At 45.7% G+C, this 20395-nt stretch overlaps 1 protein-coding gene across 1 annotated transcript; it reads left to right on the forward strand.

The window, feature by feature from the left end:
• The first annotated feature begins 398 nt into the window (after positions 1–398).
• Positions 399–3894, forward strand: LOC136474118 (nucleobase-ascorbate transporter LPE1). Its single transcript, XM_066471729.1, has 14 exons — positions 399–651; positions 802–899; positions 1009–1185; positions 1287–1387; positions 1482–1557; positions 1642–1701; positions 1813–1997; positions 2070–2166; positions 2440–2526; positions 2615–2673; positions 2758–2849; positions 2986–3063; positions 3182–3342; positions 3425–3894. The coding sequence occupies exons 1-14, from the start codon at positions 558–560 to the stop codon at positions 3641–3643; spliced, it is 1584 nt and encodes a 527-aa protein (XP_066327826.1). The 5' UTR covers positions 399–557; the 3' UTR covers positions 3644–3894.
• The last annotated feature ends 16501 nt before the right edge of the window (positions 3895–20395 follow it).

Raw genomic sequence — 20395 nt, forward strand, 5'->3', positions numbered from 1 at the left:
AATGTCAGCTTCAGCCAGGGGCGGATCCAATGGAAATATGGGGAGGGTGAGGGAGAAAAAAAATGGAGAAAAGAAGAAAAATAGAGAGAGAGGAAGAAGAAGAGATCAACCCCTTTCAATTCTATTCTGTATCCGCCACTCGCTTCAGCCCACTTAGGTATTAGTAATCCGTACGTATAGCAGCTCCCTTTCTTTTTATTTTTTAATTAATTAAGTACATACATAGAGATTAAGAAGAACAGATGATTGATCTGAAAACAAACTGGTCCCTGATGATTAGGACGTGGTGCGGTGAAACCTGAAAAGGCTACTGATGCTGCACAGCTGCAGTGAACCGGAAACGCACGCACGCACGCGACAGCAGAAGCCCGGGCTTACATAAAGGGGAGCCGCTCCGGCGATTCTTCCCCCGACCGCTTCTTCGCAAACCTCCCCCTCCCCCTTCGTCTTCCTCCGTCCCCATCTCCCACGGATCACCCTCTTCCTTCGTCTTCCTTCGCAGACCTGCAGTGCGCCGCCGCGCGGCGAGGAGCTAGCCCGCGCGGCCGGCCGGCGCCATGCCTCCCCCCAAGGCCGATGAACTGGTTGTGCACGCCGTCAAGGAGCAGTTCGCCGGCCTCGACTTCTGCATCACCAGCCCCCCGCCATGGCGTACGTTACATACAGCTGCCTGTCACCGTTTGGTTTTTATTTGCTTTGCTTTGATTGCCACCCGCCTCCACGCGCTGATAACGCCGGCCGGTGGGTCGATGGTCCGTGGGCTCTCTGAACCGCTTGTCGTTCCGTGCTGATCTGCTGCAGTCACGACGGTGCTCGTGGGCTTCCAGCACTACCTGGTGATGCTCGGCACCACCGTCCTCATCGCCACCATCATCGTCCCGCTCATGGGCGGCGGCCATGTATGTGAGCCTGACTGACTGACTGACTGACTTCTTCTCCATTCCCCTTTATTTCGTTTGCCCGGACCTGTGGACGGACGAGCACTGATCGATGGACGCACGCATGCAGTATGAGAAGGCGATCGTGATCCAGACCATCCTGTTCCTCTCCGGGATCAACACGCTGCTGCAGGTCCACTTCGGCACGCGGCTCCCCGCCGTGATGAGCGGCTCCTACACCTACATCTACCCGGCCGTCGCCATCATCCTCAGCCCGCGATACGCGCTCGTCATCGACCCTCTCGAGGTGCGCACGCACACGCACTACACGCTAAGGATCGATTCTGCTTCCTCTGTTCTTTCTTCAGTCACCGCAGCTGATCGATTCCATCGGTGCCGCCTGTTCAGAGGTTCGTGTTCACGATGAGGTCGCTCCAGGGCGCGCTCATCATCGCCGGCGTCTTCCAGGCCGTCGTCGGCTTCTTCGGCATATGGAGAGTCTTCATAAGGTTAAGTCTTTTCTTTTGGTAATGACACATCTTGCTCTTGTACTGAGTACTGAAGCTGTCGCTGTCATCTTGTGCCCTGGCCCGTGCGTTTCAGGTTCTTGAGCCCCCTCGCGGCGGTCCCCTTCGTCACGCTCTCGGGCCTGGGACTCTTCTACTTCGCGTTCCCCGGGGTGAGCTCGCGGCACGGCCGAGTAGTCTCGTCGTCTTCTTTGGCCGCTGCTGCAGCTTGCTAATCAGTCTAGTCTCTCCTGCAGGTCACCAAATGCATCGAAGTGGGTCTCCCCGCCCTCGTCCTCGTGGTGATCTTCGCAGAGGTAACATCAACCAACCCGGTGGCTGGCGGTGGAGGATGACCCTACCCTACCCTGCCGACCGTACGGCGCCATGGCTTCTGCAGCGACTGACATCCGTTTTCCGCCTTGCAGTACGCCGCCCACTACTTCGCTAAGGGGAGCATCGTGTTCGGCCGGTGCGCCGTGCTGGTGACCGTCATCATCGTGTGGATCTACGCCGAGATCCTGACGGCCGCCGGCGCCTACAACGAGAGGGGCCCCGTGACGCAGTTCACCTGCCGCACCGACCGCTCCGGGATCATCGAGGCCTCACCTTGGTATGCTAATTGTGAAGCACAATCAGTGCACCGATCTTTGATGTGCTCTGTCTGATTTCTGCTTCCGAACAGGGTGAGGTTTCCGTATCCGTTCCAGTGGGGATACCCGATTTTCTGCTTCCAGGATTGCTTCGCCATGATGGCTGCTTCTTTTGCATCACTTATTGAGGTACACACGCACTGTGTTCTTCTTTTATTTCGTCAGTAAGGATGCGAAATAGTCCCTGGTAAAGATTTTAGTGAACATTGGAAACGTTCCGAAAGGACGTGAAATTGTCTCAAGCTAATTCAGTAAACATTGGCAACATTCCAAAAGGACGCGAAATAGTTAAAGCAAATAGCATTAGCATCTTGAACAATACAATTGCTTGTTCTAAGGCCGATTAATATGTCCCTAAGAGTACCCTATGCTGACTCTGATGACGAGGAACTTCCAATGCAGTCTACCGGCACCTTAATCGCAGTGTCAAGATACTCAGGCGCGACGTTCACCCCACCCTCTGTGTTCTCGCGTGGAGTTGGCTGGGAGGTAATCAAATAATCAAAATGTTCAGTTCTTCTAACTGTCCTTTACAAGGATTTTCACTGACTGGAAAGCAACTTCCAACAAATATCAGGGCATATCTATCATACTGGACGGGATGTGCGGTACACTGACAGGAACAGCTGCTTCAGTGTAATGCACTCTACTTTAATCAGTTGATAATCTCAGTTAGCAAGCTGAAAGCTTTGAAGTAACCTGCCTTTGTTGCTTTCAAAGTGAGAATGCAGGCCTGTTGGCAGTGACGCGAGTTGGAAGCCGGCGAGTTATAAAGATCTCAGCCTTGTTCATGATTTTCTTCTCATTGTTTAGTAGGCTCTCTCATTCTCTGAAACTTTTAGCACTATATCAGGAGTCTCCAGCCTTTCATGTGTTTTTTTCTAGATAATGATGCAGCATTTCATGGTTAGTTATTGCACCTGACTGATACGAACTGCAAATCAACAGGCAAATTCGGGGCGGTTCTTGCATCCATTCCATTGCCGCTTTTCTCTGCACTGTATTGTGTCCTCTGGGCTTATGCAGGTAAGCCTTAACTGTCAGCATCCACGACAGTTTTTGACTTTTACCCATCATAGTATAGAATCTGACGTTTTTTCATACCGTGTTTTGTTGATCTAAACTTGCTTTCTGCCTGAAACAGCTGGTGCAGGCTTCTCCTTCCTTCAGTACTGCAACCTCAACTCCTTGAGAACAAAGTTCATACTCAGCATCTCGTTGTTCCTGGGACTGTCAATCCCACAGTACTTCCGGGTCTACGAGATGTTCTTTGGCTTCGGACCAGTTCACACCCATTCAGTCGCGGTACGCGAACTCGATGCCATAGACGAAACAAATTCCATTAAACTTCCACATTCTCACCTCTTTCTCCTACTTGCCATTGCAGTTCAATGTGATGGTCAATGTCATCTTCTCATCGCCGGCGACGGTGGCCGCCATACTGGCCTACCTTCTGGACTGCACCCACCTGTACTGGGAGGTTAGTGTGAAGAAGGACAGGGGTTGGTTCTGGTGGGAGAAGTTCAAGTCCTACAAGTATGATGCCAGGAGCGAGGAGTTCTACCGTCTTCCTTACGGCTTGAGCAGGTACTTCCCCTCGCTTTAGGATGCCGAGAGGAAGATGACAGACCAAGTTCTATGTAACTGGTGGAGCGTAGAAGCTGAACATTAGTTCAAAGGCAATAGAACCATATGTTATATTCCTATCAAGCAGTTGGGAGGGAGCTTGATGTTTTGATTTGCCTTATAAAAAGCATTTTGGATGATAAACTTTTGTAATTACTGGGAGAGTAGGATGGTATCGCCATCAACCAGGGGGAGAATTCTGCAATAATTCAGTCTCCATTTTTGCTTCAGATTCGAAACAGAACACAAATGCCTTGACAGCAATTGATTGAAGAACATGGCTTCGATTATTTTCCCACATCATTCACCATCTAATAAGATCTGCGGCAAAGCTTTTGCCGTCCTTTCGGGGAAAAAAAATTCCCACATCATCCATGCACTAGTCAAGTGTTCACTTAAGCAAAAGCATAGTCAAGTTACTACCCGAAATGGCAACCCAATTATTTGTCGCCGGTGCCAGCAGATGATCCAGCCGCCGCCGCCTTGGCCTTGGGCACCCACACACGCCCGTGGGGCTCTGCAGCCCCATTGCCGCGGCCGCGCCAGGGTTCAGCCGACCTCCTCCCAAATCGTGCCGGTTGCCGGCGCTGCCCTTCAACTAGGCCCTCGGGCTTCGTCTCCACGGTCGGTTTGCTGCTGCCATCGGCGGCCGAGGTGGGAGGGGCCTGGGCCGGAGCCGCATCCTTCCCCTCCGGAGAATCGCGGCCTGTCGCGGCGTCTGCGAGCCTGGGTGCTGCAGGTCTCGGTTTCCCCGTGTTGCCCGACTTGACGCCTCGCGGCAGCGACGGACCAGCCGTCTTCGCCGGAGCATCGCCCGGGCTCGTCTCTGCGCTCCGGCCACCCGCGCCCTTCCTCCCCTTGCAAGTCAAGTGGCCTGGGGATGATGCGACGGCCGCCTTCCCCGGATCGAGTGGGGCGGCCGAGGCCTTCCCCATCGCCTTGATTTCGCTCTTCTTCTCCGGCTTGCCGCCGTTCGATGCTGCAGGAGCCGCCGCCTCGGCCAGATTACCTGGATCGCCTACAGTATGGCACGAGGAGGCCTTCTTCTTCCCCTCCCCCTTCCCCTTCAACGGCGACTTGCATCCGCCATGGGGATGGGGTGCATTGTCCGCGGCATCGTCCGGCCCCTTCTTGCCACGGTTACCTTCTACAATCCATTCCTTCTCCCGTGCCGCAGCTTCCCCGCACGTCGGCGTTGGCCGCGGGGTCGTGGCTGGTGCCCCATACCCCACGGCCACCCACTGGTGGCCCTGCCCTTGTGCGCGCCCTCCTCGATGCCTCTCCTTGACCCCGCAGAAGGCCTCGCGCGAGACTGCGCGGCCCTTCGTCTCTGCCTTCAGTGCCGCCTCCCGCTTAACCGCGGCGTCCATGGCCGCCTCCTCCGCCTTTAGCGCCGCCGCCCGCTTGGCTGCGGCGGCCTCCTCCTCCCGCCGCCGCTTCTCCTCCTCCTCCTCCTCCTCCTTAAGGCGAAGCTCCTGGAGCCGCTTGAGGCTGACGTAGTTGGGAGGGATGGGAGGCGGCTCCCGCCTCGGCTTGGCGCTCGGCGCCGCCTCCATCGCTTCTCCCCTCTCGGCGATGGACCTTGTGCAGGAACGCTTCTCCCCTCTCGGCGACGGAATCGCTTTATTAGCTTCTTCTTGCGGGTAGTGGCCCACCATCCATAGATGATAGATTTTCCGAGCCTCTTCTCGGTTCTGGCTCTGTCTAGCGTACTTTTTCTGCAGCTTTCGTGTAGAAGCTGCCAGGTAGGCGTACTATTCTTCAAGGGTCGATTAATTTTAAAATTACAGTGTGTTTTAGTGGAAAAAAAAACATATGGATTTTTTCTCTCTCTTTTCACAGGTGTTGCTCATGGCCGGCCGCTTCCCGTTCTGGATCACTGCGGCAGCACCGCTTCCTGTTTCGGCAGCACCGCTTCATGATCGGAGCGGGAGCACTCTAGCAGTAAAAAATTGATTTGTCCCGTTCTGGATCGGAGCGGGAGCACCGCTTCCTGTTCCTATTTTAGTGGGAAAAAACCGATTTGTCCTCTTGTCCTTGCATAGAAAAAAAATGTTTTTTTTATCTATGGATCTGTGATCTTTTGATTTATGATTGTCTAGAGGTAGAAGAAGGCTGGAGGTAGAAGGAGGATGTAGGCTGTTGGATTTTAATTCTATGGTGCAAAAAAATTCATGTGTTGAAACTACATAAAACACATGGTTGTTGGGTAGACAGACTCTAAAATTAACTAGATTTCAATACAATAATAATATCAATATTTATAGGATACGGCTATCGCACGCTCGGCCGCTCCACACACGTGTTCCTACCAGGTTCATCTTCTTCCTCTCGTGGTCCCATCGCCCAGCCGTCCGCGGCGCCACCTTCTTCCCCTCCTCCCCATCGCCAGCGCCATGGCCATGGCGCCCCCGCTTCGGCCTAGCTCAGAACCAAGGCCCCAAAACCGCCCGCTGGCCTCCCCATCGCCTGGCCGGTCTTTCTCCCCTACACCCCTTCTCTTCTACGGCCGCCGGAGCTTGGGAAGAATGGGGTGGCGCGGGCGTGGAGGAGGAGGAGGACATACCTCGCCAAAGCTGAATTCGCCACGACCGTTGGAACCCTAACGGTGGGGGAGGAGATGGGGCGATGGTGCGGGCACGGGGAGGAGGTCGCCGCCGGGGAGAGAGAGAGCGGGCGCCATGCATGCGGTGGGCGAATAAGGAGAGAAGGAAGACGACTGAGAGAGAGAAGGGTGGGACGCGGGTGTGCGGACTGATGGATTAACCTGGCCTTTCGTAATAAAGTCTTTACCATATTTATATGTGGGTTTACTTCAAAAAAAATATTTATATGTGGGTGTCTATTCCTCCACTTTTTTTATTCCTCCACTTTTTTCTATTACCGTGTGTTCTTCGTTTGCTCTGTTTTACATTTCTTCGTTGGAAATAAGCACTACTCATCTAAACGATCATTTAGTCTGTTTAGATATCGTTTGAACGCTATACGGTGATACGCCGTATCCATTTAATCGTTTGTTTATCTTGTTTAAAGGGCCAGTTTGTGTTTTTTTTACAAGAACTCAAATATATTAAGCATTGAAACCAAAGTACAAGCATCTGGGAATTCTATCCCAAGAACTAACTTGCAGCTCCAAGGCTACGGCAATAGAACCAGCAAGGTGGCTTTACAAAGAGCTTGATAACACCGGTACACAAAAGGATTCTTTAGAATAAAACTGCACTTCCGCTGATGCAAACACTGGTGATGCCTCCATTGGGACGCTGGGCTCTCGAGAGAAATAGCCACAATAAAGACATTGCAAATCCTCATTCTCACACTCTGATAGTACAGTCGGCGTTCTCCTCGACTGTCTAATGGGTGTGTGTCTTTGAGGATTTGATATCTTGAGTCGTAAATTTAGAAGGAGCTTCACTGGACTCAAGAACATAGCGTCACGACCACCAACGTTAAATCTGAGGACCAACAGCGTTGAAGAGGGTGTGTGTAAATTTAGGACATGTCTATGGCCCCGTTCGGCTTGCTAAATTTTAACTGAAACTGGCTGAAAAACATTGTTCTAGCTAAATTGTTGTGAGAAAAAAATACTGTTCTGACTGAAAAAAACAAACCAAATATAGAGCAAGCCGAACGGGACCTATACCTAAACTTTGAAAAGTTTAAAAATGTCATGTTCCAAGCCAAATAGCTTAGATCCTATTTGGATTGATTAGCTGCTAAAAGATAGCTACCTAATAGTTCATAGCTAATATTAGATAGCTAACTATTAGTTGTTTTGCCTAACTAATGAGATAGTTGTTAATTATTACCCAGCTAACAATTAGCTAGACTATTAGCTGGCCTATTTGATAAAAAAAATTAATTATTAGCAACTAATTATTAGCTCTATGGATCATCCAAATATGGCTTTAGTCTATAAAGTACTCACTTCATTCCAAATTATAAGATGTTTTGGTCTTTCTAGACATATAGTTTTGCTATATACTCAGATATATACTATGTCTAGATACATAATAAAAATAATGTATTTACAAAATAAAATGTCATATATTTAAAATAGTGGAGTAGATGCACTTGTCGTGTGGGTGTATATGCTTGTGTCCTAGAGCTTGTGGTTGTATATATGGTAAAATTGTAGTCAAAAGTCACTGGTTTTTCAACTTTTGGAGTGCATTTGCACCCTACAAACGCTATACCTCACCCCTAGATAAGTGACCGCCTGCTTACCGCAGGTCCTTACAATTGTTAAGAGTGGAGGGCTCATAGTTCGGGCATTCAGGCTACAATTTTACGAGCTTCTAAAGCCAGAGAAGCCCGAGAGAAACGTGGCATCGACTTCTCTTTGTCTCCCCATTAGTTTTTGCTAGGATGCGAAGTTACTACAGTAGCAAACAATGCAAAATAATGTACGATGTACCCTTCTATCTAAATTCAATTTGTATCAGTAAAATAAATCCAAATTCTAGATTTTGGAACTAGATAAATAATTGCAGGTAAAATGAATTGTGAGGGTCACTTGCTTACGACTTCAAAAGTAACGAATGACCCACAATTAGAGTTATAGTAAAATATTTTTTTTGATTATTTTAAAAGTTAAAACTTTTAGTTGTGCGGGTAGCTCTCAGGAATATTACTCTGTGTGACTGTGCATACTTTCTCAAACACTACCTTGCTATAGCTATGTTTCCTTAGACTCTGTTTGAGCATGTAAAGAAGCTCTTTCTATTCTTGTCTAGGGACTAAGATTTTCACACTTTATAGTGTCTAGGCTACAAAGATTTTCTCATAAAACATTGTGTTAGAGGGATTCACTCTCGATGAGAATCCAAAAACAAGTTTCACATAATGTCTTCTTTCCCTCCTTTGTTTCTGTCTTTAGGTAGTGCAAGCAGGAATTGAACCTACCTTTTTTTTTACCCATTTAGCCTTTCTAGGTTAGTGTGTGCTTTTAACCGTTCCATGGATGCTTTAGTGAGTGAACTAGGTTTTTTACCCTGTTCGTTTCTCTTATAATCCGTCTTTTTTAGCTTGTTTTTTCAGCCGAAACAGTGTTTTTCTCTAACAACAAATCAGCCGTAACATTGTTTCGGCTTGTTTTTTCAGTGAAGCGAACGGGGCCTTTATTTTAGAGCAAACTAGGTTTTAATTTGAGAACGGACTATGCTTTTAGTGGTATTACTTCTTGAGCTTCTACTCTTTAGTTAAGAGCGTGTGTTCTTTTTTGAGTTACGGCTCGTGTCGATGCCCCTTTCCGATCAGCCAGTGTTTTTTTTCTTTTTCTCTTTCCTTGAGTTGGGGTTTCGGCGCGTATTGATGTCCCAATCCAACTATCTGAAGTTGTATATGTTTATTTTGAGTCTGGGCTTCATCTACTTTTTAATATAATCGGCAACTCTCTCCTGCCGGATTCGTTTTTTTTAAGAGAGAGATTTGGAAAAAGACGGAATAGAAAGACAAGATACATGTAGAGAAGGGAAAGTTTGCAAAGTTACATAAGCTTGGAATGAGCATAGGAACATGTATTGAGATGATTCCCATGGTTTAAGCATTGCCACACTTGTGTAAAACATTTTTCACTTGTGTACTTGTCGTAACTTGTAAACGATATCACTTGTGTAAAACATTTTTCAGAAACGAGATTTTTCATTTATGTTTTCTTCCAGTCATCTCGTGTACCAGGGTGTTTACACCAAAATTTAGAAGAAGAGTCGTAGGGACTCGAAAGCTCCTAAGATAATGTCATCAAGGAATCAATTGTGTGCAGATCGGAACCAGCTGATTCAAATGCAGCACTGGAATCGGCTTTCTTCAGGCAGTGCCAGCAGATAACGACGAAAGCTACGATCGGCGCCGGGACAAGACATGTTGGACTATAAAAAAAGGAAAAGATTAAAGTCCAAGTTATCTTAAATTAGGAATATTTTCTCTTAGGGCTAAAGATTGTGATGAGTCGTGCTTAGATAGGAGTCATGCGTAGGTCCTGGATATAAATATCAAACCCCAACTATTGTAAAAGACATAATCAATCAAATACCAATTATTTACTTTTTTGGCTCCGGCCACCCCTTAGGAGTAGGAGTAGAGTAGATCTCGACGAATTCTTCAGCAAGTACGGCTGCATCGATCCAGTCGACCTCTACTGCTTGTTTGTAAGTACCATCATGGCTTATACCTCTGTTTGTACGGCTGCATCGATCTGATCGACCTCCACTACGACTCTGGTATAAGTTAGTTATCGACTCTTGTCTAGTTCAAGTACGGCTGCATCGATCCGGTCGACCTCCACTGCTCGAACTAGATTAAGGTCAAGTTATCGGCTCTATCTAAGGGTGGCGTTCATTCGGATAGATTCATTAAGTTACCGATATTGCTTATTGCTTTTATTATTTATTTAATTACAGCAATATCACTTCGTCCGATTGAGATTGATCTAGATCGGCCTTATATCTTTTTTAACCCATCGTTTGTTAATCTAAACTGATCTAATCTGCACTTTAAACGATGAGTTATGTTTTATCGGCTGTTTTACATCAATCTTGATCGTGCATGGCATGCGGTTAAGGCATGTTTGATCTTTAGTAGATCTATTGGCTAGCAAAAACTGTTCCATTATCCGTTATCACGGCTTGTGTGATTCTGCCTCATACCCCACTATTAGCACCGTGGAGTGGGGATCGTTATTTGGTAGATCTGTTCATGAGAGGACATTACATTAACTGTGTGATATGCCTGAATCGGTTGTTTTAGCCGATACCAAGTGCTTTCACGAATAGTTCGCATCACGAGATCGTTGAAGTAGCGATAGGTTGAAAGATGTGTTAGCCCCATTATCTTATTATTATATTACGACCTGCATGATCCTGCCTTATGCCCCACCGATATTAGTAATAAATTAGGTCGTCGAGTCGATATTAGTAATAAATTAGGTCATCGAGTCTATTGTTGTTTCTACGGCTTGCATGATTCTACCTTATGCCCCACTAGTCATAGCGATAGATGAGATCTAATATGTTCATTAAATTTATCTCTATTAAATGGTTGAATAATGATGAACTATTTCTTTCATAAAAAGAGATTCGGTTACTTGCAGTCATTGGCTTAGCATAAACTAATTACTGTTGATATCCTTTTTGCTAGTGACCAATATTTATCTAAACAATGATATTCATCCAGAATGATAACTGATTCTTCTTACACAACCCCATGAGCTTTAACCGATTTATTCTTATGAATATGCTGGAATCGACTATTTAGTCGATCTTCTCTCATATCGGCTCTTAGAACTGCATATTCGGGACTGTCTGGCAACACCGGCACGTTCCGTCCTTAATTACTGATAAACTTTCTCTCCTTGTCAATTGCAGGGTCAAATTGACTGGCATGTCTCAGGAGGAGTGCGCAGGATCGACCACCCCTGTGCTGAAGCTAGGCGGATCTCCAGCTCCATCGAGCGAACCCTTCCGGCTTGCTCGTGTGTCCTCAGCACGGGACAAAATTCCGTGTCGACACACGTTTCTGGCATGCTCGGTGGGACCCCACAATCGTCATGGCAGTTCACAACAACAAAGACATCCTTATGCTATATTATGAAGATCTACCTAATAGAGATAAAGATGTCATCGGCAAAAGTTAGAGAAGAGTTTTAGAGCAAATGTTTGTTGTCCTACACCAAAACACGTGACAACACAATTGTTCAGAAATTTCCACTACCAAGAGTTCTATTACACGGGCAGACAGATACAACTGAAGCTGAAGATAGGCGTTTCTTTACGGAAGTTGTAGACAAATCTGTTCATGATGTCATATCAAACCAAAATGAAGTTTTCTTGGACACATTCCACAACGCCATGAAAGAAGCGATTCATGGGTTTCCAGTTGGTCAAGTTGGGCCGACTTATTACAATATTCTAGATCTGTCGACCCAAGGGACTAATTAAGTCGGTACCAGCCATTAAGAAGCAGCACCAGCTGGTAATGGTGATGTCCAGGCAGTTCAGGGTTCATCTAAACAGGCTTAAGGAACTACTACAAATCGGATACAGTGTAATCCTGGACCGCCAGTACAACATGTGCAACAGACGGTGGGGCAAGGTCAGAATCAGGTGATCAATTTTGGCACATTAGGCCACATACCGCCGTCGGCTCAAAAAATAGCACCCTCAATTCAAAGGATCCATAGAGATATAGATCCTTATGTCTATAATTAGATACTTCAAGCAGTAAGCCAGTAAAGAACCCAGCAGATAGAGGTTCCATAAGGATATCACCATGGATCAGATTATAACACCCTTCACATGATTCTGAATCCAGGGTACTAAGGCACATGGGATTTCAATCCATAGATAGGTCAGTAGGTGTAGAAAAATCCAAATTCAAATGCTGACGAGTTGCTGCTGAAGGTGACCGAGATGATGAAGAATTAGTTCGATCTAAAGCCAAAAGGGCTGACCTTTTCGTATAAATGCTCATATCCAGAATGGTATGATTTGGTCGCTCTTCCCATAAATTACAAGCTCCTAGAGTTCGCTAAGTTCACTAGCCAAGATAGTACAAGCACGATAGAACATGTTAGTCGGTATCTTACACAATTGGGCGAAGCATCGGTTGAGGATGCCCATCGAGTTCGTTTCTTCTCTTTGTCCCTATCAGGACCAGCCTTCACTTGGTTTTCATCATTGTCAGTCAATTCCATTGCCAATTGGGCTGACCTAGAGAAGAAGTTTCATACATATTTTTACACTAGGACTAGAGAAAAGAAGATAACTGATTTGACAACTATAAGACAAAAGACTAGTGAATCGGGCACTGAGTTTCTTCAGAGGTTCCGAGAGACTAGGAACTTGTGCTTCTCATTAAACTTGGCTGATGAACAACTAGCTGCTTTAGCTATTCAAGGAATGCTACCAATGTGGAAAAAACTGTTGGGACAAGAATTTAACAACTTGGGTCAATTGGCTCAACGAGTGGCAGCGCTCAATAGCCAATTCTAGAGTATACGTAGAGATACCTGATTCTAGAAGAGTACCACAGTGGCTGAAGCTTACAATCCATACTTAGTCGATGACGGCTATGAAGATGAAAAAGAAGAGGTTGCTGCAGCTAAATGGAATTGGGGTAAAAGGACAGTGATGGTGCCAAATCCTTGGGGAAGAGGAGTCAAGGAGAGCTATGACTTCGACGTCACAAAATTAGACAAGCTCTTCGATTTCTTGCTTGAGAAGGGGCAGATCAAGTTACCCGATGGTCATGTTATGTTGCTCCCTGATCAGTTGAAGAATAAGAAGTTCTGCAAATTACATAACGCTACTTCTCATTCCACTAATGAATGTAGAATCTTCCGAGAGCATATATAGAGGGCAATTTAGCAAGGAAGGCTCAAATTTGATACGCCTCAAAAAATGAAAGTTGATGATAATCCTTTCCTAGGAGATCAAAATATGGTTGATGCTGGGCTACTCAAAAGAAAGACTAAGGTCCTAACATCAGCCAAATCAAGAGAAGCTGAAACAATCGATCCCAAGATGCAAATATCGGCTGACGAGTATAGAAAATTAGAAGACGTCGCGATGAGCAAAAGAGCCGATATGAGCAGGGAGGAACGTCAAAAACAGGGACGACAAAGCCGCAAGTTACATCTTGGATTCTGTTGAATAAGTGACAGCGGCAGAAGAAAAAGGATTATCAGCGTTGGTTAAAGGATCAAGAATACCAGCGTCAACTGGAAAGAGAGGTATAAAAGGAAACAAGCTAAATCACATTGGATTTGTCCTTTCTTCAGACATTGTTGGAATGAAGGTTTGAAGTTGCCTACCAGACATGACCATCCAGAATGCAGCAATCAGTATTAGAAGTTTAGGCAATCTCAAACCAACCGTCGACCTATCCATGCTCAAGATGTATATCATCATAATAACATGGATCGGCGCTTAAAAAATAAAAGTGTTCATGATCGGCTTAGAAAACGAGTTGTTGACCAAGACTGGGCTGATTATGGAGAAGAAGACAACGAAAGAAAATATGTTTGGTAGGAAGGCCAATGGTGTCCAGGAGGTTTAACAAGAAGCCAGAAAAGAAAGGTGCAACGCCTAAGAAATAAAGAGATGGAACAGGATCAAGCATCCGGTAAACCTCAAGTATGGCGTACTAAGCAAACAGCCGATAGAAAGCAACCATCGGCTAATATCCAAATGGTTTTTCTGTTGCCATCGGAATTCAGAGCTCCAGCAGATCAAGAAGTGTATTCGAATTTCGATGAATCGGAGTATGAGGAGATAGTTGTCAAGTTAACGGTTGTACAACAAGCAATATTTGATAAACCAGTCAAGCATCGGTACTTAAAAGCTTTATATATGAAAGGTCTTGTTGATGAAAAGCCGATGAACAAGATGTTAGTGGACGGAGGTGCTTCTGTCAATCTTATGCCTTACACCACTTTTCATAAACTTGGCAAAGGATCAAGAGATCTGATGGAGACTGACATGATGCTTAAAGATTTTGAAGGTAATGCATCTAAGACCCAGGGGGCAATAAACGCCGAACTAACAATCGGGAGTAAGACTCTGCTCACCACATTCTTCGTCATCAATGGAAAATGGTCGTACATTTTGCTCCTTGGTTGTGATTGGATTCATGCGAATTGTTGTATACCATCAACCATGCATCAATGTTTGATCCAATGGCATGGAGATGATGTCGAGCTAGTTCGTGCTGATGAATCTGTGAGCATCGCAACAGCCGATCCAGTCTTCTGGGAACTAGGAGACTTCAAATGCTTTTCTAGCAAGTTATGGGAAGGAGGCTTCATTAAGATCAACAATGAAAGCCAACAGCCGATGCAAGCAATCGGCTCTGAGAGTTTGTTTTAGTAGAAAAGTAACGGCTTCACATCAGCCAATGTAATAAAGAAAAATAAGCATTAGTTCTGAAGTATGGGTTTAGTCCGAAGTATGTGAACGCTAAGTCGAATCATAAGTCATGGATCTATTAAAGGAAGTTCTGTTTCGCTTAATGGGATGCTTGACCCGGGGTGATCAATCGTTTAACCCTTGATATGAAAAGTTCTGTGAAAAATATGTAAAAGGATGTTATCTTAGCATTTGATCAACACTTAATAGTCGATTCATTCAGTCATCGGCTCTAATAGCCGATACTAGAGAGGTATCACCTCTAGTTAAAAAAATAAAAATCTTTAAAGACAACAAAAGTCAATACGATATGTATCGCCTCCAGAGCAAAGAATAAAAACAAAGACAGTCATACACAAGGACATTGCACCGAGACACATTCATGAAAGAACAGGGGTCTTTGTTTATCGGATTACCCTAAGTACAAACTAATTAAAGACCTTGTGCACTACATCATGAGCGAATGTAATGTCCACAACGGCCTCTGCGGCAACGATAAATTCTTCGAGCAGGTCCTCATGTCCCTCAGGGCCATTGCCAACCGGGAAGCCAACCTCCATGGCGTGGAGGTCATGCCTGGTCTGGACCTGCACCGCGGTTAGTGCCACCAACGCGCCATGATGAACGCCATGGAGGGCGATCTCCCAAGCGTAGGCCAGGATATCTTGGAGATGAATGTTAATGAGGGAACCCCGAGCATTGACGACATCCGCGGCCACATTCGCTGCCAGTTGGAGAGATTCCAACTGCACCGTCTGGGCTGGCGATCATAGAAAACTATCAAGATAAAGGCAGTGGAAACTAGAGTAGAAGCATTCATGGAACTCATCTTACCTGCCATCGTGGCATCAGACTTAGCTAGCCACGCTCGAATGGCGCTGGCCTCCTCTTCAGCCGCATTAAGGGCCGCTTGAAAGACCCCTAGACGGATCTCAAGCTGGCCGTTTTTCTAAATCGCCTCAGAATAGCGGTCCTCGGCCACCCTCCATTCTAGGAAGAAGCGTCGGGCATCGTCGCCATTATACGAGTTGGAAGAATCTGACGACGAAGCCAGCGCGGAAGATGCAGTGTCAGAAGGCTTGTCGGACCTAGGAACAGGACGAAGACTGTCATTTAGAACAAACCTATAGGCAAGTCAGAACAGATCATCATCATGAACAGAGGTTACCAATCTCACCTCGTGCATCGGAGATGCTGGTTCATCGACATGTTCTCCTCTAGGTTCTCCTCCGCCGCATGCTGGCCTCGATTGTCCTCGCCGGCCATGAAAGATGATTGGATCTATGGAAGGGAGGAAGAAAACCGCTATAGGGTTTTGGCAGGCAGAGGAGAGCAAAGGAACAGTTACGATGGAGATGTGTTTGAGGCCGAAGCCCTTGGCTGGTATTTGAAGACATGAAGTGAAGAGGCGGATGCCTCAGGACACGCAAAAAGCAACCATGGTTAATAGAAGGTGAAGCGCCACTTCACCAATATCGAAGAGAATACGACGCTGGGTGATTAAGGGTAGAAGATCGAGGGATTCGTTTAATGAAGGCCGTGTTTTCAGACTTAATTGGATTAAGATTAGAAGTCTAGGATCGGCTGTATCAAATCGGCTCTTTAGCTAAAACAAGAAGTGCAATTAAATAACAGAGAATATGATCGATTCTACACAAGATATGCGTTGACATGCAGATTTCAATTCTGGAACATCATGGATCACTCTCAACATTTCTAGCCGAATAGCATCAGCTCCCACGATCTGTTGTTTGTCTTCTTCGGCTGATCCAAGAATGCTCTTGGGGCTGCTTCGGATGGCTCTACCTTATCTGACCTAGCCAACGGTTCCTGTTTCTTTTGTTGAATGGCATCAAGTATTTGAGCCAGGATGGACTTATGATGATCAATGGCAATAAGACTCCAAAGAACACTGGGGATGAATTACCCTTGATGGCCAAGAGCAAGAGAGCTGGTATAGTCGCCTAATTGGGAGAGACCTTATGAGATCAGACGTTGTGCGCCTAGTAATACTTACATTTTGGAGACACTGAGAGGAGAAGAAGAATTCGACAGAGCAATTAAATGGGGGATATTTGAAGGAATATTACCCTAATGTTTGGATTAGTACTGGACAACCAATTTGCTCGGTTGTTGGCTCTAATAGCCAATACCAGAAGGGTGTCGCTTCTGGTGCGAAAATAAACCCAAAGGGGTAAAAACCGATACAATGTGTATCGCCTATAGGAGCAAAGCAAACACGAACGAAGTAATGTGTATAACGTGGAGCACGAAACAAAAGAAAAATCACTCAAGATGGAGAAATTGTTTGCTAATATCACCTATTACAAACTACGGGCCAGAAAACACTTTGGCTACTATATCATCAGCCTAGGAGATAAAGGCTATGGAGTTAGCAGCACTGAAGAAATCCTCAATCAGGCATTCATAATCCCCAGGGTGCGCCATGGATGGAAAACCATGGGGAAGGAACCGAAGTTTGTGGCCAGAATGGGCTTGCGCAGAAGCCAATGCCACGGCGGCACCATGGCGAACGCCATGCAAACTGACCTACCTGACACGGTTCGAGATGTCGTGCAGGAGAATCACCGGTACGGCACCTCTGGTGTTGATGAATCCCGCCGCATGCTCCGCAGCCAATCAGAGGCTCTCTAGTTGGGCAGACAAATCTAAAAAGATTCAAAGGGGAGATGATCAGAGTCTTGAAGATGAAATCGAAAGGAAGCAAAGGTTATGATAGATATCTTACTCGTAATTCTAGCCTCGGCCTTGACCAACCTATCCTCCACTGAATCGACCTCAGGAGGTGATCGACAACGAATCATAGCCAAAGCCGATTCTACGAGGGAGAGACATTCAACGAGACCCTGGCCATGCCGATCAATGGAGGCAAGCAGATTGTCGTTGTCAATCCACCTCCTTTGATAACAAGGGAGCTGGCGATGAGCTGTTAACGAAGAGGACCCTAAAGGCCGAACTGAGTCAGCCCTATCCCCCGAGGTAGTGGGGAAACCACGAGGTGTACCCTCCTGACGATGATGGCGCTGACATGGTGATGCAGGTCCATTGAGAGCCTCCTCAGCAAACCTCTTGTTGTTCTCCATGATCTCAAACCAACGAAAAAGCAGGAGCTATACTAAGGACGCGGAAGGTTTGAGACGAAGCGGGTTGTTGTTCGATCCACAACCATGGCCCATATATATAGCCTAGGAATGTGAGAAGATAGATCTCACTGGGGGTGTGAAATTGGAATTAGAAATGGAAGCGGATCGACACTCCAGAAATTCAGGGGATGGATAACGAAGAGATAACAGATTCGAACTTATTGCTTCCCTAAATTACAAAGTATCACAGGACGGATACGAAGAATTTACATTGATCGGAGATCAACCCATCCAGGCTTCTTTAGATTGAAGGGAGTCCGAGTCCCCACAAGGCCGAAGGTCATCATGAACCGAATCACGTCGGCCCGTTGATAAAAGTGTGCCAGAGAAAGGAAAGGCCATCCGCCTGACAGATGCTCAATCAATTTCTTGGTGAATTGAGAAACTGTGGGAAAGAAGCATGTGGCTTTCCCGGTGGACGTTTAGTGGAACAAACAAGGGGAAGGTGTTCACATATTTTAGCCCTTGCAAACACTAGAACATGTTTGCGAGCATGGAGAGAAGACTCAGGTGATAGCACAAGAATTCTTCTAGCCGCAATAGCTGATCCTCTTGCTCGACAAGGCGCTAGAATGAGCGACACAATCACCCTATGCATAAAAATTTTTCTAACCGCTCAAGATCTTCATAGTAAAAGGATAGATCATAGAGGGTCCAGTAGAGTCGGGAGCACTCGAGGAGGCAGATAGAAGAGAAACATGGCTGAACTGTTGAGTTGCTCTCGCTAGGGTCGGATAGACATTTTATAGCCGGCCTGAAAGGATGAATCCAAGTGCCCGTGAAGCAATGATGCTCTCGTAAAAGTTTTGAAGCATGGGCTCATGAGCTAACATAGATGGCGACAAACAGTAGACCCTAGATTAAGATTCTATACTAGTGACTGCGGACCTATCGGGGGCACAGACGTGATAATTTTGGAATAAAATTATTTTTATCCCAAAATTAGAGGTATGTGTTTACACCAAAATTTGAAAGAAGAGTCATAGGGACTCAAAAGCTCCCAAGATCATATCATCAAGGAATCAATTACGTGCAGATCGGAACCAGCTGATTCAAATGCAGCACTGGAATCGGCTTTCTTCAGATAGTGCTAGCAGATAACGACGAAAGCTACGATCAGTGCCGGAACAAGACATGTTGGACTCTACAAAAAGGAAAAGATTAGAGTCTAAGTTATCTTAAATTAAGAATATTTTCTCTTAGGGCTAAAGATTGTGATGAGTCGTGCTTAGATAGGAGTCATACGTAGGTCCCGGGTATAAATATCAAACCTCAGCTATTGTAAAAGACACACAATTAATCAAATATCAATTATTTACTTTTTCGGCTCCAGCCACCCCTTAGGAGTAGGAGTTGAGTAAATCTCGGCGAGTTCTTCAGCAAGTACGGCTGCATCGATCCGGTTGACCTCCACTGCTTATCTGTAAGTACCGTCATGGCTTATATATCTATTCGTACGGCTGCATCAATCCGATCGACCTCCACTACGACTCTGGTATAAGTTAGTTATCGATTCTTGTCTATTTCAAGTATGGCTGCATCGATCCAGTCGACCTCCACTGCTCGAACTAGATTAAGGTCAAGTTATCGGCTCTATCTATGGGTGGCGTTCCTTCGGATAGATTTGTTAAGTTACCGATATTGCTTATTGCTTTTATTATTTATTTAATTACAGCAATATCACTTCGCCCGATTGAGATTGATCTAGATCGGCCTTATATCTTTTTTAACCCATCGTTTGTTAATCTAAACTAATCTAATCTGCACTTTAAACGATGAGTTATGTTTTATCGGCTGTTTTACATCAATCTTGATCGTGCATGGCGTGCGGTTAAGGTATGTTTGATCTTGAGTAGATCTATTGGCTAACAAAAACTGTTCCATGGTCCGTTATTATGGCCTGTGTGATTTTGCCTCACACCCCACTGTTAGCACTATGGAGTGGGGATCGTTATTTGATAGATCTGTTCCTGAGAGGACATGACATTAACTGTGCGATATGCCTGAATCGGCTGTTTTAGCCGATATCGAGCGCTTTCACGAACAGTTCGTATCACGAGATCGTTGAAGTAGCGATAGGTTGAAAGATGTGTTAGCCCCATGATCTTATTATTGTATTACGACCTGCATGATTCTGCCTCATGTCCTACTAATATTAGTAATAAGTTAGGGTCGTCGAGTCTATTGTTGTTTCTACGGCCTGCATGATTCTGTCTCATGCCCCACTGGTCGTAGCGATAGATGAGATCTAAGATGTTCATTAAATTTATCTCTATTAAATGGTTGAATAATGATGAACTATTTCTTTCATAAAATGGGATTCGGTTACTTGCAGTCATTGGCTTAGCATAAACTAATTACTATTGATATACTTTTTGCCAGTGACCAATATTTGTCTAAACAATAATATTCATCCAGAATGATAACTAATTTTTCTTACACAACCCCGTGAGCTTTAATCAATTTATTCTTATGAATATGCTGGAATCGACTATTTAGTCGATTTTCTCTCATATCGGCTCTCAGAGCCGCACATTCGGGACTGTCTGGCAACACTGGCACGTTCCACCCTTAATTACTGATAAACTTTCTCTCCTTGTCAATTACAGGGTCAAATTGACTGGCATATCTCGGGAGGAGTGCGCAGGATCGACCACCTCTGCG

This window comes from Miscanthus floridulus, chromosome 1 (assembly GCF_019320115.1).
Source record: "Miscanthus floridulus cultivar M001 chromosome 1, ASM1932011v1, whole genome shotgun sequence".
NCBI classification, from domain to species: Eukaryota; Viridiplantae; Streptophyta; class Magnoliopsida; order Poales; family Poaceae; genus Miscanthus; species Miscanthus floridulus.

What these genes read in the sequence shown, in the direction of transcription:
- LOC136474118 (XM_066471729.1), top strand. Translation starts at nt 558, where the DNA reads ATGCCTCCCCCCAAGGCCGATGAACTGGTTGTGCACGCCGTCAAGGAG. An exon ending in CGCTCATGGGCGGCGGCCAT is followed by an intron (nt 900 to 1,008) that starts GTATGTGAGCCT and finishes GCACGCATGCAG; the next exon opens with TATGAGAAGGCGATCGTGAT. An exon ending in ATCATCGAGGCCTCACCTTG is followed by an intron (nt 1,998 to 2,069) that starts GTATGCTAATTG and finishes GCTTCCGAACAG; the next exon opens with GGTGAGGTTTCCGTATCCGT.